Source organism: Oenanthe melanoleuca, chromosome 1A, assembly GCF_029582105.1.
Source record: "Oenanthe melanoleuca isolate GR-GAL-2019-014 chromosome 1A, OMel1.0, whole genome shotgun sequence".
Classification (NCBI taxonomy): domain Eukaryota; kingdom Metazoa; phylum Chordata; class Aves; order Passeriformes; family Muscicapidae; genus Oenanthe; species Oenanthe melanoleuca.
In genome coordinates this window covers 17,619,491-17,646,524 of record NC_079334.1, presented here as the reverse complement: position 1 = coordinate 17,646,524, position 27,034 = coordinate 17,619,491, and the positions used below count along the sequence as shown (strand labels likewise).

Sequence of the window (27,034 nt, the reverse complement as noted above, 5' to 3'; positions counted from 1 at the left end):
TCCTATCCAAGTCCTGTTGCTATTCATGGTATCCCAGTTAATTCTAAACTGCCTGAAATTAATAAAAATTATCCATTAATGGAAACAAAACAAAAGAAAGCAACCAGTATTACTTTGTCCTAACAGAGCTACTGATTTAATCCAGGAAAGTTGCACTCACTTTTGCATTTGCCTTGCATCCTTTCAGCTCTGTAGACAGTGCTCAGGCATAGAGAGTGTTTGCAGTGTTTTAAAGACCTTACCTCTTACTTCCAGTTTGCAGTCCACTTCTGCCTCTCCCAGTTCATTGACGGCTCGGCAGGTGTAGGTGCCTCCATCGTAGGGGCTGGGTTTGCGGATCTCCAAGGTACAGACACCCTGGTTGCTGAACATTCGGTACCTCGGGTCGTTCATTATGACCACTTTGTTCTTCATCCAGGTTATTTTGGGCTGTGGTAAAAAACAGCAACAACAAACACAAACAAAAAGAGAAAGCCCAAATGCACAAACCTGTGAACTGAAATATTTTATCCCCTGTTTTGTGGTGTTCAGTTAAAGCTGAGTAATCCGGATATGATAAAAAAAAGATGAAGCAGTGATAGAAAGGAAACTGTAAATCTTAACTCAAAGATAAGCATTGGCTGCATCATACATCTGTTTTTTAGCACTTTTTTTTAGTGCAGCTCTTATCACCTAATTAAGGTCACAAGTACAAGCTTGTTCTCAATACAAGGACTGTGTAATGGTAGCAAATATCTGATCATTGCTTTTAGCATCCAATTGCTCTAAGTCAGTAGTAAAAACATAGTTTTCCACAGTAATTTGCACAGTCAGAAACTGTGAAGGTGAAGGGTGAACAGCACTCTGGATTTCTCATTTTACTATGCCAATTCAGCTTCTCACACCAGAGAAAAGGATCTCGAAAGAAAACAATTCAAAATAAACCACAAGACACATCATGCAATGGGTCTGAGAAACTACATGGCACCCAGAGCATTCCTGTAATGTGCTTACTTAGAGATAATTAGCTCCTTATAGAATAATTATGGCTCTATTTTAGTACAACTTCTACTGATATATTAACTGTACTGCTGTTGTCAGTCAGAGTCCCAGCAAAGCCCAACCTTTTCCTGAGGTTCTGCCCTTTACTGAGTTATCTGTGCATTAACTGTTGTAGCTCCTGTAGCATAGGTAAGCAGCTCCTTTATTTTTGTATTCTTTAGATCCCATGCCTGTCTGTTTGCCTTCAGCCTGGCTCATGTGTTAAATGGCAAAAGTGGGGTTTAATTTTTGCTGCCAGGTTAAACTCTGTGGTGCTTGAGCTCTGTGCTGTACCTTGGGGTTGCCCCTGACGCTGCAGTTCAGGGTGGCGTTGTAACCAGCCACAGCAAATGTGTTCACCAGGGGCTGGGTGAACAGCGGCCGCTCACTGAAGTCAAAGTCATCGTACACTGGGTATTTGTAGACTTTACCTGTGAAGGGAAATTAAACAGTTATAGAAAGAGGGTTGGCAGGTGGCTAAACACTCAAACATGTTAAATGCCTACGGAGTCAGTTGTGATCTGCACTGCTTTAGGTACCAGTGTGACTCCAGTACTGCACTTGCAGAGGATGGAGGTGGGTATGCACAGTGACTACTTGGTTATGCTATGGCAGTGATGTCTGAGAGCTTCTCTGCTTCCTGAGCAGGTGGTACACAAAGCAATACATGTTTATTCTGTGTCTGTGCCTGCATGCCCTGCATGCTACAGAGCAGGATGGCTCCTGAACCATGTACTGCAGGATGCCTGTCTTTGGCAAGCCTTGTTCACTCTGCTGCCAATTATTATTGTTCTGATTCTAAACTGTCTCTGTATCTGAAAACCCATTTTTCTTTCTGCTTCAAACAGTGCACTGACAATACAGATACCTGTGACTCCAGAGTCCTTCAGCCTGGCTGTGTGGGTTGTACAGATTCTTTGTCCTCTGCAGCATGGCAGTCATGTATTCCTTCCTTGCAGACTAACTGCTTTGATTTTCTTCCTGTAAGCTATTTGTTTTTAGAATTTCCTTTCCATAGGAAAGTTCTGTCATTTTTTTAAGTTTACAGTGCCATTTCCAACTGACATCTTCTGAAATGTTGGGATTTTTGACTGCAGAATCAGAATTTGCCCAACCCCACCCTCAAGAGATGTGAAGCAAGGGTTATTATGCTTTTCTGTTGCATGCTGCCTGAAATGGAGCACAGCTGATGCCAAGTCTCCAGTGGAGGGCAGTGACCCACTGCTTCAAACAGAACAGCTGCTTTATTCCTCTCCAGCTCTCTCATATGTGCCAGTGGTGATGTGAGTCTGAGATCCAAGATCATAGAAAATGTCAGAACGTGAGAGAAATGTCCCACTCCTGATTAAAAGCAGTGGCTATGAGTTATGTGGACAAACCAAGGAATCTGAAGAGGAAATGCCCTGGCTGTTGTGCCTGGCCTTGGGGCTGGGAGTGCCTCTGGATGCTTTAGAGAAATAGCCTTTACCTCTAGTCACCTTCCAGCCCCTGAGCACCCCCTTCCCCCCTGGAGGCATGGGTAATTAACTAACCATCCTTTGCAATCAAAGCGCTCTCTTTGGTCATGGTTGCATCCTCGCTGAGGCCGCACATGTTTTCAGCAAAGACCCTGAAGTAGTACTCGTTGCCTATGACCAGCTCGTTGATGGTGGCACTGGTGCGGTGGTAGTGCTCGATCACGGTGAACCACTCCTGGAAGGCACAGACACACAGGGTGAGCTCCCCCCAGCACCCTGCGCCTCCCAGAACCCACTGCAAGAGTCATCAAGCTTCTTGGAGTAGGTTCTTCTTTGAAGAGAATAGAGCTAACAATAATTAATAATGAGATGAGTGATAATAGCAGTGCTGCAGAGCTCACTGCTGAGCGGTGAGGGCTGAATGCAAAGTGAACCCTGCTGGATTGTCACACTGGCAGCTGGAAGGGCTCATCTTAGGATGTTGTGTTGTGTGAGCAAGGCAGGCCCCTTCATTCCTAATCCACACTGCTGACAGAGAAAGCACAGTTGCAGACAACAAAACCGCTTTCCTGTGGGGAAGGCAATAGCAAGGGCTGTTCTGCACTAATATGCATTCACAGGAGGCGACTGCACTAATCTGCCCCTTCTATCACAGCCTGAGTGTTGGTGAGAAATGTAGTTCTGTGCTGCTGGTCCTCTGGTATCTAAAGGCTGAGAAGGGCAAGTGGGTTTTAGTGCTTTATTCTCGCAGCAGTAACGGGATGTGTGAATTCTGTCCTATTACACAATACCTAAACAACAATCTGAGATGAAAGAGGTTAATGCTAAAAATGCAATTATTATAAAGTGCAATATGACCACAGCAATGTTTTTGCTTTTCTTTACTCTGCCCTAAATAGTTTTCTAGCTTTTCTAAAGACAAATTTGTGCTGACTTCCCTGTACCAGAGTTTGCATTAATATTTGGTCAACTTTAAGAGCCAAAGTTCCTTTGGGAAAACAGGATTTTTTTTGGTAGAAGATCAGCTGTGCCAGAATTGCAAAATGCACCACCACAGATACTGTGAGGAAAGTGACCTGAATGATCCATGTCACACAGAACCCTAGATCCCGTTTGCTGTTGTTACTTTCTCCTTGTCACAGTAATTTAGATTGTTCTGGACAGTGTTCTGGTCACTGTACCAGAGACCATATTTTCTTACAGTCTCAAGAGAGGGAGGAAAAAAAAAAAAACAAAGATGGTAGGAATAATGTATTTATCAGACCATGAAGGAGATCAACATATTAATATAAGGGATAGGAGAGGACAGCAAAAGATTTTCTTGGAGAAGTAAGCTCCCAAAATATTGCCCAAGATTTCCAGTGTTTAAATTTACAGTAAATGCTAAATCTGAGAATCTGACTATTGTCTTTTAAGAAAGTGTAAAATTAAAATTTTTGTTAGTTTAATGAAAATAGTAAATATTTCTGTATTACATTTTTTATCTGTAGATCTCAGAGTGGCTTCAGACTTACCTATGGGTTTTGCCATGGGTAGTAAGGAGTGGCAATGACTCACACAGTGTGACATTGCAGGTTTGGAAACAGCAGCAATGGTACACTTTTATTCTGGCATCAGCCTACTGAATTCAGAATTAATATTTTAAGGTTTTGCTTTCCCTCCTGAGGCAAAGGAAAAATGCAGAATTACTTCTCTCAAATCCACCTATCCTGTCCTTTATTAGTCTTCCTTTTTGGGATAATTTGAAAATATGCCCATTTCTAGGCTTTAGTTGTAGTGAAGAAGAGATTTTAAGAGTTTTTAGAGAATCCTTTAGAGATTTTTTTGAATGCTGATAAATCAATGCTTTGTCCACCTTCATAATTTTAAGCATGTAAGGTTTTTTTATTTTTTTAAAGGGAGAATTTATTAGTATATCCAGCTTTTAAACAGCTCCTTATTACTTACCATACTCTTCTTATCTGCTTTTTGAATAGTGTACCCAGTAATGGCAGCATTGCCATCATCTTTCGGTGGTTTCCATGATAAATTTACATTCTCTCCCCAGACATCCTCAATAGTTACAACCTCTGGTGGGCCTGGGCGATCTGTAATGAAAATATTATATATTCTACTGTTTGCTTTCTCTGACTTTTTACCACACACATGTTCCAATTAGTTTGATTTCTATCTCTTTCTTAAAAAAAAAGGCAGAAGAAATAGGTGGTAGCAAAATAAAACTTTCCAAAGTGAAGGCATGTCAGAATTACAATAAAATTAATAAAGTTGTACTGCCAGTTTTGCCTATTATGTAAAGGAATTTATTGTAAAAATATATTGTCTGTCTTTCCTACTTTCATGTACTTTCAGCATTTAGGATTTCTTCCACACTGCGTTTGTGACAAACTTACTGTGAATTTTCTACCATTTCTGTCTATGGGTACCACTCAACAGGAAAAATTTTGCATCGTGGATAGACAAGAACATGAGGGGCTTAAGAGAGAAAAAGAGACTGACACATTCCAACAGTGCTATGGTGTATGGAGAAACCACAAATCTACAGCCAAGTAATTGGACGTGGAGAGATATCACCGCCAAGAGAGATGTCAGGATTCCCATTTTCCCGCAGCCTTGGAAGAGCTGGGCTTGTTTCCCTTTCTCCAGACATACCAACGATCTGAATGTCTATGGTAGCCTTGTCCACCAGGTTCTCCACCTCCACCTTCATGTCGTACTCGCCGGAGTGGCCCCGCTCTGCCTTGCGGATGAAGATGATGGTGTCGTGCTCCGTGTTGCGGATGTTGATGTCGTTCTTGTCGATCGGAGCTCCGTTCTTCTCCCACGACACTTTTGCTCTTGGTTTTCCCTGCAAGGAGCCAGGAAACAATTTTTGTGTGATTTTTTTTTGGGGGGGGAGAGAAAAGGGAAGAGAAGGAAACGGGTTTATTTCCAGTTTTTCCCAAAAAGGAAATAAAAGCTATCCTGAAAGAAACAGAATTATTTTATAAATTATAAACCATTTAGAGATGCAATCGTACCAATTCACCTAAAATATAACTCTCTTTCCTTTTTCTTTTGTTTTGTTTTGTTTCTTTGGGTTTTTTTGCGTTGTTTTTTTTTTTTTTCCCAGGAGACTGAAAATATTTGCAACTTCTGGCTATATTGGACAATAATTTTTCTGGCTAAATTTGATAAATAATTTCTGAAAAAAAATTTTCTGAAAAAGAAGGCAGAAGAAATAACCCACAGAAAACATAGAACAAAGTATTTCACTCTCTGGAAATGCTTGCATTCTCTATGCTGCCAGTGAAAGAGGAAAATAATAGATTCAACCTCCAGGGTTCCTAACCTCTCTTCTTTCATTGCAAAGGAAGTTGTAATAGCTGTTAGGAAGGCTGGATTGATCTCTTTTGTGTGCAATTTTTTGTGTGTCTAAGTGCCCAGTATAGGTACTTATAGTGAATTTCACCAGCCTTGCCTTAGGATTTGCCTTCCACAGGCAAACAGTTTGCAGATGCTGTCTGAAAAGGGTAATCTCACACCATTTTGAACACCTTATCTTAGAGAATAATCATAGAATATTCCTTTAATTGCTCAAGAGAAATATATCTTGCAGTGTATTGCTGATCAAGTTTTTTAAGGCTTTTATCAGCCTCTGTGAGCCTGAGTTATGCCCACCCAATACCTTAATATGTGCAGACATGAAATAGAAATGAATTCTGCCATAATTCTTTTATTCATAAGAAGGACCCTGCAAGGAGAGAGGCAGGTGTTGTTTAAAAGATATGGGAATGAAGGTTAACATGGTGCTGTGGGAAAACATGCTACACATTTTAGAAATAGTCATATTACAGTTGTGATCTCAAGGATTTAACAGTTGCAGTCTGCCTGCTCTCCCCCTCACTTTTCCTCCCTCATGACAAGGAGGTTGTTAAATGCCACTGTTCCACTCTGGATAAGTGTATTTAACTGCTCCAGTGCAACCCCTTTGCATTGTGCTAGCAATTACCTCACGTGCAATATCTACTGTGAAGATCTGTAAGTGTCCTTTGGATGACAGATGACCCATCAGTCTGCCTGACTGAGTTACCCAATTCATTACTTGGCTGAACATCATTTGCTTGAGACATTGAACCAAAAACTTTCAAGCACCTCTGTACTTCAGAGTGCTTCCACAGGTGTGTAAGTTGGGGGTATAGAGAAAGCCAATTAGAAAGCAGCAGTACCAAAAAGAAAAAGAGGGGGGGAAAAGGCAAATTTTTGTCAGTGTTTTTTGTTCTTACCTGGAAAGGAATAACAAGATTCACAGTTTCTCCAACTCTCCGAGTATAAGTTTGTTTTAAGTGTCTTGGTAGGCGAATCTTTGGAGGTTCTGAACAAAACAAAAGCTTGTGTTAAGCACTTATCTTCCTTTCTAACCAAGGCAGCAGTGGTGTGCATCAGTATAAGAAGGAGACAGTGGGGTCTAAAATTCCCAGAAGTGACTAATGAGTGAGATGTCTCAAGTCTTTTGGTCCCCCAGCATTGCATTCAGGGTACCATCAGCTTTAATAACATCAAATGCTACGATGGTGGGAAGCTTAGAGCAACTTAAAAAAAGCACCACCAAGTTCAAGTTCTGTGGAAAAAAAAAAGCCCTGAAAAACCAAGAAAAAAAGGCTCAGAAATGAAACAAAGTTATGACATTTTTTAAGGACAGTTTCATGATTTCTAGCCACCACACAATGGCTTTGTAAGGCCATAGCATCAGTTACCAATAACAAGTATTAGCCTTAAAAAAACACAGGTATTAGTATAGTACAGGGTGTATTTGTGGGTAAGTGTAGGAAGCAGGATCTTACCTATCACTTCCTTGACTAAGATAGGCTGTGGGTGGTACTTGGGCTCACTTTCACCAGCAGCATTCACAGCTTTTACTCTCACAAGGATTTTCGAGCCAGTTGGAAGGCCATTAATGGTAAACTTCGTTTTGTCTGTCAGCTCTGGGTTAGCCACGATCCATTCATCCGCTGGTTTAGGGAAGTGAGGGGAGGAGGGCAAATCCAAAAAACAGGGAATTATAAATATATTCACAGCATGGATGAGGAAAATTACAGAACAGTAATAGATGTGTTAGATTCTAATTTCTATTTTGTTTTTCTAATTGTGCTGTAATAATGTAGATCCACTTTCATACGTAGAATGTTTCAAACCCTAAATGGTTTCTGCTGATTACATATTGTATATTTGTATACTTACAAATCTTTATATAATTAAACAAAAGTTATTAGAATACATATATAATTTAAGTGTACCAGAGAGAAAACTGTTTTTTTTAAATTCAGCTAGAATAAAACAAGGGGGACAAAGAATGTTTCCCAAAGCATTCATCATTGCTTTAACAGCTTCCTTGAAGAGAAATGGGTTTTGCAATTAATTTCAACCAGTACTGAGTACCCTTGAAAGTATAAATGAGAAATAAGAGAAACACAGAATATTTACACATTACAATGAGATGCCATCTCTCCTCATGCCTTTAAAAAAAGGAAGGCTGTGTCAGAATTATTCACATAATTACAGCATTCTCAGATTTTTAACCCTAGCCCCACGTGGTCGCACAAAATTCAAGGAGTGATCATAACAGTACAGTCTTTCAGAACAGCTGCAATTACAAACCATCTTCTTTCTTATCCACCCTGTCCTCACAGCACAGACTGTGCTGGCACTGCTGGCACCTGGGCACAGGAACCAGATTTATGAACTAGCAAGTCAGGATCAATACTTCCCATGTCATGTAAAACTAGCACTATAAAATGGGCACAGAAGACAAGAGAATCATTATGGACTGGAGAGCCCTGCAGAACTAGAGTATAGTGCTGTGATACATTTTCATAACTGAATGTCTTGCTTTTAGGAATTAAGTCTTCCTTCAGGCTTCTAGCAGAAAAGGATTTCAATCAACGACTGTTTTCCAAGTATCTCCCCCTCCCCTTACACCTATAGTACAGAAAATTATGTAAACTGTTGCCCCTAAAATTCACTATCAGGGATTTATCTTTACTTTTATGAAGAGAGTTTTTCTTTCATTAAAGAAGATTTGTATCCTTTGTGGAATACTGTACCTTCCAGGTTAAAAGGTGGCTCCCCCAATTCCTCAGACAGATCTGTCGATAAACCTTGAGAGAATCCATCTTTAAAATTAATCAGAGACACCCACTTTCACACAGATGGAGCATTTTGTCAGTGGTTAGCAATTCCTGTTAGTAAGTATGCAAAGATAGATGCTGGGCTTTACAGATTTAGAGAGCCCGTATTTAGGGAGAATGCAGGGAGAAAAGAGATGGAAAGAGGCCATCTAGATCACAGAACAGTTATATGTGATGCCCACAGGAAAGATAAAGGATGAAAGAAGAAGAGGATATAAAGTTGTATGAGGTTTTGGGCCCCAGAATAGCCCTAGAAATATGAAAAGAAAGAGACAAAAGGAACACTTGGAAGAGAGAAATGAAACAAAATGATGATGAGAAGTGTAGAAGGAGGACACATCATAGAAGAGAAAAAAATCAGAGAGAGATTCTGAATAAGAGAGACAGGAAAAAAAAGAGGTCTTGGAAAAAAACTTGGAGGAAAACGAGGAAGAGAACACATTTAGCTAAAGGCAACACAGATAGAAGATTAAAGAAGACCAAACCCATGGATGATGACAGATATGATGTAAACCCTAAGGCTTTATTTCCTGAAAGAAGTTATCACTGCCCTGGATTTCCTGGAATCCTGGAGCTGGCTATTTTGGGGCTATTAAAAATACTATTCTAGTATCTTGGCATGGTCCTGGATGAGTACACTGGCAAAGATCTCAGCCAACAGAAACTCTGAAGTACTTATTTGCTGGCTATAAAAACAGATCATCTGCAGGTAGAACAGCCTGTTATAAGCAGATAAGCAAATTGTCATGGGGAGCATTCAGGCCCTCAAAATGCCCCACAAGAACCACTCAGCAGCACACTTTACTAGTGACTGACTTCTCCAGTGTCAATAGGATTTGGTCTACTCCACATCTCCACAGCAAGAGGACTTAGATATTGTAAACTAGGCCTGGGGAGTTCCCTCTCTCTCTCTCTATATATATATATTTGTATTAATGTTATTCACACCTATGCAATGCTGGATCAGCATACTCATGATGAGACTCCAGTTCAGTAACATGCACAGAGTGGTGCATAGTTAAGGGCTCCAAGAATCCACCATGCTCATCAAGCTGTGTGGTTCTGACTAAAGGAAAATACCAGTTTTGCAAAGCCAAACCAATGTTCATGGTACATTGTTCTTCTAAATTATCTTTATCTATATTTTTGTTTTCCTATTGTCAGCTTGTGTTTTCTCCTAATGATTGCTGTGTTGAGGAAGACTCTAAAAATCCCTCTTGAAAACTACTTCAGTGACCACAGTGAAAGAATGGAGAATGTAAATACAGATGAGTTTACAAACAGATAACTAAGAGAAAAAAACAGCAAAATGAATATAGACAGTCATAAAAATTATCTTGAAATTAAAAAGAGTTATTAAATATTACAGAAAAAATTAGTTTGAGGCAGAACAGGCACTGAAAGGGCTGAGAAAAAAGAGGCACTAAGATATTGCAAGAAAGGGAAAAAACAACTGAACAGAGAGAAAAAGATGAATAATCCAACAACACGACTTTTAAAATTGGTATTTTAAAATTGGCATTTTAAAATTGGCATTTTCTATTTATCTTGCTTCTTCCTAAGCATTTTCATAACATATATACATAATGTCAATTGTGTATATATAGATGTATATGCATATATAGGAGGCATATATAGATATACATAAACACTCAAAACTGTGTAAAATACATTGTACCCATTGTATTTTAACTGAGGTGGGTAACAGTAAAATGACAGACTTGGCTGTCATTTTGTTGTATCTTCATATGTTTAAAACCTATCTGGAAAAAAAAAGTAAAGAATTTGTTCCATTTAACAGGTATACAATGTTCTTCTGTCTAACAGCCTTTTAAAGACAGATTTAGAAGATTCCTCTTCAAAGCCATACTTTCAATTAACCTGTCTGTATTTCTCATCCTCTCTTATCAGGTAACTTGGGTATCACATACTGTAATGCCAAGCACTTTTAACTTTTCCCTGCCATGCTACCCATTGCTAAACAAAGCATAATATACAGCATACATGGAAGTCCTCACACTGACAGTCCCTTTACTCTTCCCCTACACCTGACCTGTGCAGTGGAAGCCAAATAAGAACACTGTATCTTGATAGAAGACTGCATGCTCACTCACTCTGAGCTGTTCCCGCAGCTCCCTCCCAATGCACAAGGAAAACCCTTCCTACCATTCCAGCTGTGTCTGCCTTCAGGTACTCTTCTCCAGGTCTCTGAGCTTCTTGCAGTCCTGCTCCTTAAAGATATTCATCTCAATACTACAAGATGCTGAGTGCTCCTGAGAAAAGCCCGTGGTTGTTCTTCACACCCTCTCCCACTCGCCTGAGAGAGAGCTGAGTGTACTCTGATGCTGTGGCACCTGGCCACGTTTATGACCTACTGTGTTCCTGGATTGTCTGAATCTGAAACGTGTGACAGCATGAATGACAGGTTCTGCCCTCTGCCTTTTATCTCCAGGCTGTGGACTGCATTCATGAAAAGCTTCCATTGAAATGAATGCCTTTGTGGAAACAAGGTGTTCAAGCCATCACTTGATTTACAGCACAGTTAAGAGCAACAGCAGTGGAGCTGAAGATAACTGTGTCGCCTTCATCCACAGCCACAACATTGCTGCAGTTGATGCTGCTGGTCCACACAGGCTGGTTACTGCACATACCACTGCAGGATGTTTGATACTTACCCAGATGCTGGTGGATTTACCTTTTGAAAAAACCCTACATTTGATGCCAGTTCAGGAGAAAATCTGCTGGAAAATACTAAGTTTCTGCTGCTTGATCACCAAAGAGTCTTAATTGAAAAATAAAATTTGTATTTCCCCGTTCCTTCTAATTTTATTCTCAAAAGTTAATTCAGTCTCTTTCTTCCTCCTTCAGTTCTTACATATTTTTGTCTTAGATCCCCATAACTACACTGAAATGTTGGAGAAATTAAATATCTAGACATGAACTTTGCATGCCTAGGTGACTTCTGCAGGAACTATTGGAGAGTCTGTTCTCATTGTTGGCAGCTGGCACTAGAAGTAGACAGTTAGTAAGATGTCAGCTGGGATTACCCCACTGAGGACCTCCTGTCCCTAAAACCCAGCCAACCTGAACATATTTTGGGCCACACTTGTAGCCATTCATTAAATCCTACCCCTTCATCCACCAGTGAACTCTTCAGTGCCCTGACACTCATTTAGTATCTAAAAGAGGATGGTTATTAGCACTTGGTGCACTACAACAGATTATATGGCTTTTGATTTGGATTTCAAATCAAGTGTAAGATACATGGAACCACAGTCAGTGGGTAGCATCTGGAATACAAACCAAATGAAGCCTGAACAAAACCCTGCTCCTTGAGGTTTTCTGCCTGATTAGTCTCTGCCTGACAGCCAGAGCACCTGATACCTGCAGAGAAAAAAGGGAGAAAGTCTCACCCACGTTCCCTGTGAGTCAGGTACCCGGGGTGTGCTCACTTACTTCCTTCAAAGCAGTATTCCACCACGTAGCCATCCAGCCCTGCAGCCCCAATCTGGTCTGGGGGCCTCCACTTCATTGTCACCGAGGTGTCGGTCACACTGTCCACTGCCAGCAGAGTTGGGGGGCTGGTAACAGCTGAAGCAGGCAGAGCACTGAGTTACAGTTAAAGGTTTGTGTTTGTGGTCTCTGTTCCCCTAGTTTAGTACCACAAGTGACAGGCTATCCTGCCTACCAGGATGATTGCCCATCATCCCTGGCACATCTTTCCCAGTTAGGACCACACTAGGAGAAAGCAGCTACCTCATCCCATATCTGCTCACAGCCTGACCCAGAGATAGATTCCTCCTGCTGAGGAGAGAGAAGGACAAGCAGCTGTGGCTGGTAGAGCAGAGAAGCTGGGATTCTAGCTCAGCAGATATGTTCTGGCTAGAAGGGGGCATGCTGGAGCTATAACACCTCCCTCCTTCCTCCTCCTCTGCATTCTGGGGGTGCTGCTGAGCAAGGGGGAACCTTTGCTGATCTACAGAAGAAGACACCTTTCTTTTACAGGCACTTGTGGCTGTCACAATAGTTTAAAAATCTGTTTCTTTATATGAAAAGGCTGCTGAGTTATCCTGTCACTATGTGGATGACAAAGCCTTCTAGCTGTCACAGTAATATAAGAATTATATAATGAGGGGCTTATAATAATGTATTAATGGCTATTTTCTGAATGCATACCTACCTATGTGCTCTTGGCTACTTACCTAGAGGAACAAAGGACTTGGAAGGCATACTTGGCTTGGACATGCCAATGGCATTGACAGCAAACACACGGACCTCATAAGCAACACCTTCAATCATTTTCTTTGGCTCAAAAGTTGTTTCTTTACACAATTCAAAATTCAGCCTCATCCACCTGGAGCTCTGTTTCTTTTTCCTCTCAATGAAATATCCTTTTGACCAGAAAAGATTTTATTATAGTAAGTGATGGCATAAAGATCAGTAATAAAGGGTCTATTTTTTGACTGCCTAATGATGTTTTTTTTTTATCTGGATACACTTCAATATCCCCTTCTAGCTTTAAGTGATTGAGGGATAATTTTCCCTATTGCAAGCTATCTGATAGTCACCTGTTTTGTTTTCATGGCCATATATGAGCTTTTTTTGGACTTTACTTAGAAGACTTTTGTTCTTGGTTCAGAGTGAAAAGGGCCTGAGTGAAATGACCTCTGGGCCCCTCTCACTTTCATCTTGGTTCAGTTTATTAAATCAGTTTACTCAGTAAATTGTTTCTGAAATTCCTTAATCCTTTTAAGGCTTCAAATAAGAGCTCAAAGTTGTTTTGGAAGAGGTTGTCTTTCAAGCAGGGGGACTGATACTGTGGTGACAAACAAAGTGACAAATCTCAAAGCATTGGAAAAACAGATATCTGATTAAGTCAAAGAGTAGGTAGAACATTCTGTCTTCTGGATATTCCAGTGCCACTTTCCAGGACCTGAGCTAAACTCTGATCCTGTTGCATCCACTGTTTGGCATTTGCTTCTTTTGTCTATTTTAGAGAGTCACCACTAAAAAAAGAGGAAAAGTAGGTACCTAAAATGGGTGATCCACCATCATTTGCTGGAGGTTCCCAGGTCATAATACACCAGTCTTCACCAACCTCAGTCACATTTGGTGCCTGAGGAGGATCAGGGACATCTGTTGTAAACAAAGTAAATATTATTAAAAATAAAGAAAAAAAAAATTCTTCTTTTCGCATAGCTTGAAATTAAAAATGTCAAATAAGAAACAAATTGAAATAGTTTTTGAGGTGCAACAGGAGTTCCTAATGAGGAGAGAGAGAGAGAAAAAGAAAGTGGCTGGTGGTTAGGAATGGGTGAATGCCAAGGTCTTCTGCAGGTGGAGACACTTGAGAGGCTCTGGAGGGCATGTCCAAGGCAGAGCCCACAGCCACGGGGAGAGTGGAGAACCATGAGTGATAAGGGCAGCCTGAGGCAACCAGAGAAGTGTGCCCCTGGCAGCAGTGATAATTAACTCCTGCTCAAATCCCATCCAAGCTCCTTCTCCCTTCACTAACACCCAGCCTTAGTAATTGCATCTCAATTCTCAATTGCCTGGCAAAGAGGAAAATGGAAGTTTCCTGAGACTACCACAGTGATAAAAGACACGGCTGTGGGCACTGTTCCACACGACTTACCAACCACTTTAATGTTGATTAGAGCTGTGTCCTCTCCAGCCTCGTTCTTTAAAGTGATTCTGAAAGGACCCGAGTCCTCCCTCTCAGCTGCATCGATGACCAGGCAGCTGCTGTCTGGGTACGTTTCTGCCCTTATTCTTCCACTGTCTGTGACCATCTAGGAACCACAGTGAGCACAGGGAAAAGTCAGATTTTCTGGATTTGAGAATCAAAACACTCAAAAAGTCAAAATTTGAATGTAGGACAGGCTGCTTCAACAAAAATATTAAAGCAACTGTAAGAAAAACCACAGGAAACCTCAGCATTTTAGTCATCAAATGATGAGAAAAATGATAAAATAACTAAAATAAGTAATGGTTACTGTACATTACATGTGTAATGGTAACAGTTTACTACTCAGTTAAGCCATTGCATCACAAAGGATGGGACACAGGCTTCTCCTGTGAGCAAGAACACACTTTTGTAAACATCACATATCATTAATTTTATGAAAAAAGAATAGGGGATTCTTCCAAAAGTTAGATCAAAACTGAAATCATCCACTTTAAAGGTCAGAGTGATTGTAATGGTCAGTAGTTTCTCCTCACAGCTTTCAATTGCTGTCACATATTTTGGAGTAGGAGCTCTCCTAGAATAATTCCTTGTCTGGATGGGACCACAGTGATGACATGGCAATAAATATTTGAAAAATAGTGGTCACACATTTGACCAGAGAGGTCTGATGAATGCAGTAGTGGTAACATGTCCCAGCTTCTACACTGCACAATGAAAATTTAAATATGAAAAGCAACTATTTTAGTATTTACACAGCCAGGGATTGATCTTAGCAAAAGTTTTGCCCAACCTATTGTTTTATCTCATGAGGCCTGCACTCCATTAGACTTTATCACTCATTTTCCAAAAATTTTTACCCTTTTTTCTTGAGCAAGGAGCATTTTAAAATCGAGGGCATTTCCCCCTGCCAGTTTTTCTGCCATGAAAACCCTTTGATTTTAATCTTCGAAAGGCTAAAGATTATTTTTTGAAGGAAAAGGCTCCGTGCTAAGCTAAAGAAATGTTTACAATGACAATGTACCTTGTCCCCTCTACTCCAAAAGACTTTTGGGGTTGGTTCACCAGTGATGGGGATCTCAAGTCGTAATTTGTTTCCTGCCACTACTGTCACAGTGTTATTTTCCCCAAGACCATCCAGGTGAAGTTTAGGAGGATCTGAAAAAGGAGAGAGATGGTCAAAGTTTGATATGTAGCTGCTGCTCTGAGAATTTAGTGACCTGCACAGGTCTGCAACACACAGAAACATGCTCTATGTTTTATTTTCTTGGTATTTTTAAGCAACTAAATTTTGTTTCAAAGAAAACTTGTGAATAAAAATCTATTTAATAAAATAGTTGCCTGATGAAAAAGAAATCATGGCACCATAGACATTTAGGAATAATAAGACCACATGAAAAAACCCACAACTGTTTCCCTGAGGTAGAATTATGTATATTCAGGTAACTTCTGAGAGTGTTTTCCTCTAAGTGGTTCTTGAGAATTTCAGTTGTTTCAGGGCTTTTTTATGGCACATTTAACCACACTTCAGCCTTCACTGTCCTTACAGTTTAAAAATTTATTAACCCTGATCCTTTTCTGAAAACAAAATTATCACTTTCATTATACCCTGTGTGTAGGAGAACAACTGATTAATATCCTCTTGCAACTTTTTTTAACATATTAGAAATATAACAATGGTCATTCCCCTCTAGTACTACTTTCCTCTTCATTCTCCCTAAATCTCACCAACACTTTTTCTAATACAGATATCCCACATCTCTCAAGTTCAATTAAAAAGCATGTTTTCTAAAACTTTGGTCATTGCTTTCCTTTTGACTTCCAAGTTGCTGGTTGCAGTTAGAAGTGGGACTAGTCAATGCCCTGTTTTATTTTTGTTTGAAGGACTGGCATCACTAACATTCATTCTGCTTTGCTGAATGAATCTGAGCTGGGCAGAACAATTTTTCCCTCTAGACAGCATTTAATGATCTTCGTGAATAGGTAAATATGTTCTCATTCTACTACTCTCTCATCAAACTAAATCACATTTTGCAATGTTAGCAAGCCAGTTCTTAAAGATAGCAGTGTATATCTGAGAAGTGGATGGCAGCAGGTGTTTTACACAAACTCTTCTAGGTTTAGGAGCTCAGCCTCAAAAAACCTTCCCCAGGAGCTCCCCCAGCACATAAACTATGAGCAGGTCCAGAGCAGGCAGAGAACTTGCCCAGCAGCTCCACTGCACTTTGCCAAAGCTGCAGGTCTGTGCTCTCTGGTGGATGCCTGCTCAGAGGATACAGAGTGGTTGTAATCAGGGGTATTTCAGGCTACTTCTAATTCCCAAAGGTCACAGGAAGATATTCTATACAGGTCATTGTGCAGCATACTCACCCACAATATGTACTTTGCATGGAATATTAATGTTGTAGGCATCTGGCACAAACATATATTCACCCTCATCATCAACAGCAGAAACTGGTATCACAAATCTGTGGATTCTGTAAAAGAATTGAAAAAGAAATTAATGTAAATTATTTTTGAAGACTGCTTGAAGATATAAGGAAAAATTTGTGAAAATTTTTTAGTGCAAGTGTGTAATATTAGTGACTATAAAATCCTTTGCTGTGGTATTTTAGGTGATTAAATACTGTGTGCTTTGTATAAAATATTATTGAGACAACCAGCAAATAATGTGACCAATTTTAATATTGCTTGTTTGAACACAGAACAAGAAAAAAACAGGAGTGTAATTTTTTGCCATTCAACTGCAATTTGGTTGTTCAAGAAAAATCCATAAGTGATCCCATTGTGGGAATATTCTGACTTTTGTTGGACTGTCTTTCTGAGTTGATACAAACAGGAACTATCATAAAAAGAGGCATAGGAAGAAAAGAGAAAAAGAGCTGTGTATTTTTAATAGTGTTGAACAATAATTTTATTTTTCTGCTTAAAATCCCATACCAACAGCAACAGCAATGGCAAGAAGAATCAATAGCTTAGACTTAGGTGGATTGAGGATTTAGTTATTGTCCTCCACAGCCAAAATACACAAGATTAAAGGAAGCAAGGAGATATGGCTTTTAAAGTTACAGAAATAAATATGTCTTTAGGGATAGAGGTTAGGCTTGATTAGCAGATAACTTTTAGTGAAGTAACCCAGATACTGGCACATCTCCACAGTGTCATTCCCCCAAAAGCCAAGGCAATACTCAAGGCTTACCTCCCTTTGTGATAAAGCTTTACACGGTCACTAGCTTCAATCAGCTGCCCATTTTTGTACCATTTCCCTTCCACATTCTCAGATATCTCACACTTCAAGTGGATTTCCTGTCCCAGCCTCACAGTCTGGTCTTCTAGTGCAAGTGATATCTTCAGTGGTCTCACTTAGGAACACAGAAGCAGGTACATTAAAGAAAGATGATCAGTAGCCACAGGGGATAATTTCCAACTTGATAATAAAGCAGGATGAATTGGTCAGGGTGCCAATTTGTACAAAATAGTCAAGAGCAGCATGAGTATTACAAATAAAAATGTACATTTATGCATAGTGCAAGATCATTTCAGAGGATGGATCAGATACATTTTGTTTAAAAACACAAGCACTTTAAAGAGATTGCACAAACAAAGCTGAGAGGGCTACAAAGTCGTGTGCATGTGCCTAGGTTTGGCTTTCCTATGAAAACCTGAAAGGGCTGTAGAAAAGCAGAAACTTCCCTTGAAAATTCACATTGTTGGCCTATTCACCTTTGGATGGATTGCTTTGTTTTCCATCTTAATGGGGTGACAGAAAGTTAACAAGCAGAACTCTTTCATGGCCTGCCACTGGAAATAGTGTCTAAAGGGAAGTCAAGATTCTGGAGATTCACAGGAAAAAATTGGTGTGGAAGTTAAGTCTGCTTTTCCACCCCCAGGGAAAGGCAAGAAAATTGTTAATTTCTGTATGCCAGCATGCTGTGATGTATGAATTCAAGGGCAAGGGGATGATACTCACAGTCAACTGCAAGCTTGGCTTCTGATTGCCCTCCAGTTGTCATTACTGAGTAGGTTGCAGTGTCATTTTTGGCAGCTTCCTCTATGACCAAAGTGTGTTTTTTACCCTCAACCTTAATTCGATACCGAGATTTAGGATCGTTGGTAAGCTCCACACCATTTCTAAACCTAATGGAAAACAAAGAATTTTTATTTTTCCAAAGTCCTGTGCAAGTAAGACTTCCATAGACTGAAACTCCCAGAGACGACTTTACAAGACTATAAGGAACTAGAAAATGTTAAACTCATCCATTAATGTGTAAGGGTATTTTTGGTGTTGCTACATCTTTGAATAAAGTTTTCTTGAGATTTTCTTGACAATTTTCAGGTGTGGGAAAAGCTGCCCACATTTTTGCCCATGATAAAAAGCTTCTGGGTTTTATTTTCATGGAAGCTGTTCAGTTTACCATTTCACATTTGCATCATCCTCAGACACTTCACAGCTCAGTTCCACTCGTTCCCCAACATAGGTGCTGGTATCCTCCAGGCCTTTGGTCACCAAAATCGGAGGATCTTTGGAAAGAAAAAATTCCAGATTTACAATCTGAGAGGGAAAACCAAGTGAAAGAGATTTTCTAAATCATGCTGCAGAAGGCAATATTACTTTCAAGTTCTAATGTAAGTATCAGTGCAGCCTTTTCTGCCTTAAATCAGAGAAGCTGTTTCTCTTTAGAATGCTAGTAGGAAATTTGCTCAATAAAAATAACATATCCTCATATTAATACCTGTTCTGCTTTGGTAATTGACACCATGGGAGCAAAGAGAGTGAAGATATGGCCTCCCATTCATAGTTGTTGAGAGAGTCTTCCCTCAAATCAGTGCAAATGGAATGAAAACTGGCTTCTAGAAAGCCTGATCTGAGGGCACTTGGACAATATCAGAGCCCTCAGGTACCAAGTGTGGTGTTAGGGGGAAGCCAGTGCTATGACACACAGGTCTCCAAAATGGCTTAAAATTTTGAAGTGCACCACAGCCCCACTAGATCCCAATGCACAGTATCAAGTCAACTATATCCCCATTTTAGGGTTTTCACTAAGCTGCTAAACATGGGATGAGGAAAAAAAAAGTGGCCAAGGATCGCAGAAATACCAAGTGATCCTAACAGCTGCTAACACAAATTCAAAAATATACCAAACCAGATCCTCCTTGTTAATTTCTGTTGCAGCCAAAGAAGAACATAAATTTAGGGCAGGTGAAACAGCATCAAGCTGGCATAGTTACCTCTCACAAAGAGTTCTGTGGAGCATTTCTCATCACCAGCTGTGACGTAATAGCGAGCATCGTCTGTCATCGAACAGTTATTGATGAATAAAATTCGCTGGTTGCCTTTGTGCTCAAAAATGTATCTGGACAGGAATGCAGCAAAGACACATTAGCAAAACTTCTGAACCCCCTTTTTCATGCAGAAAGTGCTGCAGGGATTTTTAGAGGCTAAAATTCTGGGGTTTCTACAGTACTGGGAAAATCGTTCTTGGAAGCAATTTCCAAGTTTCAACAGAGCTGTCACAGACTTCAAGCAAAAAAAGAGCTGCAGTGTAGAATGACAATGAGCTGTTTTTGGCTTGTTCCAAGATCCCAGGTCTGGGTGATATGAAAAGAAGAAATTTAAAAAAAAAAAGAAGAAGCTGGAGTCAAGTGGTGGCAAATAAAATGGAGTCTGAAACTCTAGATGAGTAAAGCTGAAAATAACCAGTAAGAGGACACCATCACTCATTCCAACATTTTTGTGAAGTGTAATAATAGCCAAAGTTAAGAAGTTAATATTATTGGTAGGCCAGATGGCACAAGATATCAGTAATGGGATATGGGGTTTTGGTAATGGGATATGGAGCCTTTCACCTTTATGTCACCAGTTTAGATCTGCTCCAGGTCTGTAATGACCAAAGCTCGTTAGCATCTGACAGCTGCTTCAGCAGCCTGGTAGAAATGCACTGGAGCACTCAATCCAGCCCCTCCTGCTGGAGAGGAATCCATAGAGCTGCCTGCAAAACACCTCTGAATGCTCATGCCATGATACAGGGGCTAAAGAAAAGGTGCTCTATTATCCATTTATTTGTCAATCATGAATTTTAACCAAAATCCTTTGATTTCAACAGAATGAAGGAAGTCTGCCTCATTTCTGTAAGAGGCCTTTTGTTAATTGCTATATTTTTTTTAACTGGTCAGAGGAAAAAATGTCTAGAATTTTGTGCTGCTGAGAAACAATTGAGGAACATTACATTGTTATGCACATCTTCCCCAGGCGTGTCTGACTGTGGAAAGGGGTTTTCCGAACCTGATTGTACCCACAAAAAGTTCTGGGCTCAACTTCCAGGTTGTACTCAAATATCTGCACCTGCACTTGTAGGAAAAGCCAGAGAATAAACCAAGGGAGTACATGTGTATCTATTTTATTGCTTACATATGATAAGATCATCACTTACTTTGCACTTGGTCGTATTTCTTGGCCATTTTTATACCACTTGAGTTCCACTGTTGGATCTGCTAGCTCCACCATGAACCTTACTTTACCCCCTTTGTCCACCTGGTATGCGGGATCGAGGCCTTTGGCAAAAGCTGTTGTGGAAGTCAAGTGTTATTTTAACATGAGAGCAGAAAACAAGAGTATGGATGCTGAAATGACATTGCATAAATCTCGTCAAAGCTGTCAGAATATATGCACACAAAGTTATGCATATTCTCACGCTGGTCTGTGTGGAATCATCTAGAAATGTTAGAATAAGCACAAAGCTGTGCAGGTCTGGTTATCCTGACCAAGATCAAGATGGTGTTTCTTCAAAACTTTGCAGTGTGACTGTATTCCACATAGGACCGGGTATGAAATACAAAAATAAAAATTAATGTGAAGTACCGTAACATATATTATGATGTGAGGTCATGGATGAGGAGAGAGTGTGTTACACTCTCAGCTTGGTTACAGCTGGATTTGTGGAGGATTTCACCTACCATAAAAGGGATACCTCCAGGAAACCAGTGACACAGCAAATGTATATACTGCATCCAGTTCTGAAATGCTGTCCAGCAGATGCCACAATAGTATACTGGGCAGTGTATTGTATTTATATGTGTGTGCAAACATATCCTGTGGCATATACATGTATTTTATATACACATGTATATATATTTCTGTATGTAATTACATCTCTCATACTATTCAGTAGGGTAGATGAGGACAGACAGGGCTGAATGTCCTCCCCCAGTGCAGGGTGGAGGGTCTGTAGTACAGCTGGGGTTTCTGAGCAGTGGAGATTAATTGCAAAATGAAATTATGAAGAGCAAACACTGCATGTGTTTAGAGTGACCTCTGTTTAGAGCAGAAGATATTGATGGTAACGAGGTGTAATTTCTGTATTGTTTGATCAGGTGACACCTTTCCACACACCTGGGGACATTGTTCCAGATGGAACCAGTGCTTGTCGGAGAGGGAGGGATGCTTTAGGTAAGCGCTGGGTTGGGTAAGGTGTTTACACTTCCTCCATGGACCAAAGCTGCCTTCTGATTGACTCCTTGCAGGAATGAGTTGTGCTGTGAAAGTGCCCTTGTGTGGAAGTGAAGCCTATTTGGGTTGTTCAGGTGGAGGGCTGTGTGTGACTAAGGAGCCAGGAATACCCTGCGCATCCATACCTGCGCTCTTCTTCACTTCCCTGCGCATGCGCTTCAGGCGCTTCAGCATCCCCCTGAGGTCGGTGATGCCGTACTGGAAAGCGATCTTCTCGTACTCGCTGGGGTTGGCGTTCTTCAGCAGATCCCACACGTCCACCTCCGGCTCCTCCTCCTGCTGTTTCACCTCCCTTCGTCAGCAAAACGCAATTACGGGAGAAGAGTTAGTGAGGCTTTACCCCACCGTGAAAAGTAGGTGGAGCTGAATCTATGGTGAGGCTAGAAATGTTTCTGACCATAATTTGAAGGCTGCCATCATATTTTTTTTATTTCACTCGGTATGAGTGGAGTAGCTCAGAATGGCATTCACACCTCACTTTGCACTTCTTCAAGGCAGAATTTGAATGCCAGTTTTAATTTGTCCTTTTCTGATACAATCAGTCATGAGAATTTTACAATGCTTCAAAAAAATGCAGCTTGAAAATGTAATAGCTTGCAGGCTTATCCCACTTAAATCAGTTTTATCTACTGCAACTTGAGGGAATCGATCACAATGATGGCACTACTAATCTGTAGAGTCTAATCTAAATTTCAAAATTAAATAAAAATGTTTTCAAACCCTGAGTCCCTGTAACAGCTACTGGGGGTCACAGATGACAGGACATTGAAATACAGGGGAATTGTGTCTGTTTATAGTTACACCAGTGCTTCTCAGCATTATTTAAAGTTGCCAAATGTGTAGGAACTGGAGATTTCCACACCAGCTTGGACTTGAAGGATGGATCTGTTCACTTCCATGTGTATCTCAGTCTTAAGAGCAGGAAATGTTTTCAGAGGCCTGTGTGAGGAATCACCTTTACACAGAAGTTTCAATACTGTATTTACTATCTGCAACTCCAGGCTAAGACAACCAATAAAGAGAAGCATAATTATTTTCACAATGGCAGCCATTAAATGATAGAACAATGGAAGCATCCTAAACAAAATTATAAGTTTTCAGATTGACAATTTAGCTGAAAAAAATGAACTGCTAGAACAATACTGGAATTGAAGAAGAAATCTAGATTTTTTTCCTCCTGTAATATAATTAGGAATAGACAAGGATCATTCAAATTTGATCTGGCTTGTCTAACAAAATCAGTACTTTTGAGAACAAAGTGAGAAAACAAACTTCTGAGAAATAAAAAAAAATACCAAACTTTGCAGTGAGGCACTGTTAGACCTGAGCTTTATGGAGTCTAAGAGGGGATTTTCTATGACATATACAGAAATAGCACTAAAGATCCCTGAGAATCTCTGCATAGCTGGATGAGGAACTACTTTGCTGTTTTGTCCATGAAGTTTATTAATTTTCATAATATGTCTGTAATTTTAAAAAGGAAAAGAGGTTCTCCCTGAGTAGTCTTTCAAATACAATAATTCTGAGGCAGCAATGTAAATTAGACTCAGGTATGTAATTTTATATATTGTTCCTTTTATCCGTGCTCATGCTTTCCAGAGGGTGACTGCACAGTGAGTGCTGCTGTTTCAGAGAGATTCCTTCTGCATGGGGACAGGTCCAGATCTGCCCTCAAACACCTATAAAAGCTGAGACCCCTCCTGGGGCAGCTCTGTCCTCTCCCAGCACTGGCTGCCCACCAGGGTCGGCCCATGCCAAGGAGACGTGCACTCTGTGGGAATCCAAATAAAGCTCCCCTCTAAATCAGGCAGCCTTTGAGAATGGGGATCCTGATTTTCAGCCAGACTCATTTTCAGGCTTGTTCTCCTTTTGCATAACTGGAGAACGAATTTTAATGCTTGGAGCAAGCCAACTTCATTCTGAGACCTGAGGCCAGAGACCAAACAGAACATGGTATTTCCTAAGCAGACTGACCTCACCATGAAATGACTTTCAGATGTCTTCCCTAAAATGCACATTTTGTTCCAAGATGTACTTAAAACAAAAACAACAAACCAAGGACTTAAATATTTCAGTGTTTTTTAGATCTTGTGACTCTTGAAATTTCATTCTGCTAGATCCATTGCATTGACAAAGCACATCCAGTCATGGTGTGACCTACTGAGATAAGACTTGATACATCTGCCTGCCACCAGCAGAAAATTAGAAAATAGACAGTATATTGATTCTATGCATTTAGGTTTGTTTTTTTTAAAAAAAAACAACAATATGTTTCTGGTAGTATGAACCAAAAAGGAAAAGTTCTAGGTGTTTCCTTGGTCATACAACCATAAAAAAAAAAAGAAAGAATGCACCTTCAACACTGCCTGTTATAAAAATTGAAATGAAACCATGGACTCATCTTCATAATAATGGATGTTAATATCCACCCACATGGATATTGATATCCACACTGTGGCTTAATTAATAATTTTATTCAATTAAGCTCAGAAATATGAGGTTGCATTTCAGGGCCTGAAGGAAGGTGAACCAATTTGACCAAAGTCAAATAATGGTGTCTAAAAACTAAATATTTCCTTTGTCCATTAACCACACAGTAGGGATACTATGTTGATATGGCTGTACATGATTTATCTTATGAATCTTAAGAGTTAATTGTTAGTAAAATGATAGTGTCTCTTAAATCACATTTATCTTTCCACAAAAGCACCAAGACCTCTCACAACTCTCATGTTACTGCTGAAACACCACACAGGCAGTCGTGAGAACTGGCATGGCAAGTTTTGTTAGTAGGGTGAAAAGACAAACTGAAGGTCCTAATTAGGGATGAGAAGATTGAAAAACCAAGGACCTGATGGATTGGAATTGGGCAATTCTTTGTTACTTTCAGCTTCAGCATTTCCTGTGTGCTTTACTTGTTTATATGCTATTCTCGCCCTGATAGCCAATGAGCCCGTTGTGACCTTTCAATGTAATTAATACTCTAGATTTTCCTTTCAGAGTAAGTGGTAAATGAAAAAAAGGATGTAATTCCTTTTCTAGTTCTCTGTGATCAGCTGCCATTGATTTTCACAGCATTTAGAATGTCTCTGCTTGATTTTAAAAGATGATCAGTTAACTATTTTGTCTTAAGACAAAAATAGTGAAAGAATGGTGATGAAAGAGTAAGCTGGGTTTAAGATCTGAAATAACTGTTGCAACATCAGATTTTCAAGGCAAATCAGAGAAATAAATATCCCAGTTTTGCTCCATCAAAACATTTGAGTTCAAGAAAATATGACTGAGAATTTGCATGTGCATATTTTTTAAAAAAGCTACAAAAATTATACCAATATCTGTGACTTGAAAACATGATCTATTATTTTTTCATGTCAGGATGCTTATAAAATCAAGTGAAGATGTACCCACAGAGATAAATTTAACCCTTTCATTTTTTTACTGTTGCACCAGACTCAATTTTCTGAACTGCTCATCCCTGTGTAGGAAATTTCCCCCCTCTGCCTTCCATGCAAACACAAAAGAAATAGCAAGTGAACTACACGTTATTGGCCTCTTTAGGCTGAGGCTCACTTGTTTTTTCCCCAGCACACTCAAATCTGAGGTTTCTTTTCTGCACACTTAGAGGCAAAATTAATGGAACATTTTTATATCATACTATGAGAATAATAACAGTTAGAAACATTAAAAAGTTGAAAGGTCACAAGGAGTTATTAATGCTGCCCCTGACTGTTTGTGTGTGTGAACCTAATGGTTTGCAATCCACACCTGCTCACTGCATCACTTGGTTCTCACCTACGTTTCAGGAGACCACTAAAGTCAAGTTCTCCTGCATCCTCTTGTCCTTCACCGCTGTTGTTAACAGAAAAAGATCAAATCTTTGTTTAATACAGGAAGACTTAGACAACACACATTGCAAATGCTCTACACTTCTCATACACTCAACACTGTCCAGACACACAAATAATTGTATAAAATCAACACAAACTTTTATGCTTTTTCACATGCATTATGTTTCTCTAGGCACTTGTGAAAAATAACACAAAGGTTTGCATGGCTTCTTCTTATACTTTGATGGCAAATTTTTGTAACTGAGTACATAAATTTGCCAAGGTTTGTGTTAGATTCCAGTAACACAAACAAATGGGAGCTAGACAGCACAACCAGCTTTGTTTTTCATTTTGTAGTGGACAAAACAAAGGGCTTGTGCTGACCTCTTTCTGTGAATACAAAACAAAGGTTTGCATTGCTGGGTGATGCTTTTAACAATGCATAGCTCTGTCAAATACTGATTGAAAAGTACTTAACCTTAAAGATTTAACCTTTCTCTAAATGAAGGGAGAAAATGGTTATAAAAAAGAATAAAACAATACATTGTCCATTTTTACAGATAGAATACAGTCCTATGAAGGTGCATTTCTTTCCATGATGTGATCTTTAGCAGAATTATCATAGAGCACTTATAGACAAAAGAAATATTCTAAATATTTGTAAAAATGGAAAAATATTGCAACTCTTAACTGAAAGGAAGCCAAAGTTTAATCAAGATTTTACATGCAAGATATTGCTTAGGAAATCAGAAAATACTGAGATACCTTCATCTGCTTGGGCAGAGTAATTATTGCATTTTTTAAAATGTGCTAAAGAAAGAAATACACCTTCAGTGTAGTATCTTTTGTATTTGTCTTTAAATTGAAGCCCCCTAAGTAAAAACAGTTATCTTTGAATTACAACTTTACTTGTAAATTAGCAATCTGTATTCATTATCTGTTTGTAAAATATTTTCATTCTATATATTTTTTTATGTATTTCATCACAAAAAGATGACACCTATACTGGTTAGAATTGCCATTTTATCAAAAAGATAACAAGCCTTAAGACACAACGTAAATCTTACATTATCTTTACTATACTACTTGATTTTCCTTACTGATGGTACTGTTTATTGTTTACTGTAAGGTAACAAAGCCAGATCCTGTCTTCTTGAAATCAATGTGAATTTTCTCTCTGATTTTAATCAGTGCAGGACTGGGACCAGGAACTTTCATATTGTGGCTGACAGCTTTCAGGAAACATGCAGCAGAATATTTTAGTGAATAAAATTTCATTTTTAAAAACCTCCAAAGAAACATATATATATAACTGACTTAAATATTCAATCTTCCTTTAAATGAATGCCACTCGTAATTTCACAGTAGGGGTA

General features: G+C 39.6%; 1 protein-coding gene across 13 annotated transcripts in view; it reads right to left on the bottom strand.

Moving 5' to 3' along the window:
• Positions 1-27,034, bottom strand: part of MYBPC1 (myosin binding protein C1) — a 66,933-nt gene that overhangs the window by 6,174 nt on the left and 33,725 nt on the right. For 6 of the 13 annotated variants that reach the window (XM_056482005.1, XM_056481997.1, XM_056481995.1 and 3 more), the window contains 22 exons: positions 25,627-25,683; positions 21,960-22,126; positions 20,759-20,891; positions 19,557-19,681; positions 18,743-18,848; positions 18,298-18,464; positions 17,527-17,689; positions 16,698-16,804; positions 15,352-15,485; positions 14,277-14,433; positions 13,673-13,777; positions 12,844-13,032; positions 12,098-12,232; positions 11,945-12,025; positions 8,558-8,626; positions 7,298-7,465; positions 6,740-6,828; positions 5,127-5,322; positions 4,425-4,564; positions 2,553-2,712; positions 1,315-1,451; positions 243-429 (listed from right to left, as the gene is read on the bottom strand). In XM_056482005.1, coding sequence (XP_056337980.1) covers positions 243-429; positions 1,315-1,451; positions 2,553-2,712; positions 4,425-4,564; positions 5,127-5,322; positions 6,740-6,828; positions 7,298-7,465; positions 8,558-8,626; positions 11,945-12,025; positions 12,098-12,232; positions 12,844-13,032; positions 13,673-13,777; positions 14,277-14,433; positions 15,352-15,485; positions 16,698-16,804; positions 17,527-17,689; positions 18,298-18,464; positions 18,743-18,848; positions 19,557-19,681; positions 20,759-20,891; positions 21,960-22,126; positions 25,627-25,683 — 2,972 coding nt within the window. The remainder of the gene's footprint in view (positions 1-242; positions 430-1,314; positions 1,452-2,552; positions 2,713-4,424; positions 4,565-5,126; positions 5,323-6,739; positions 6,829-7,297; positions 7,466-8,557; positions 8,627-11,944; positions 12,026-12,097; positions 12,233-12,843; positions 13,033-13,672; positions 13,778-14,276; positions 14,434-15,351; positions 15,486-16,697; positions 16,805-17,526; positions 17,690-18,297; positions 18,465-18,742; positions 18,849-19,556; positions 19,682-20,758; positions 20,892-21,959; positions 22,127-25,626; positions 25,684-27,034) is intronic. The other 7 variants (XM_056482003.1, XM_056482004.1, XM_056482008.1 and 4 more) reach the window with 5 other exon arrangements.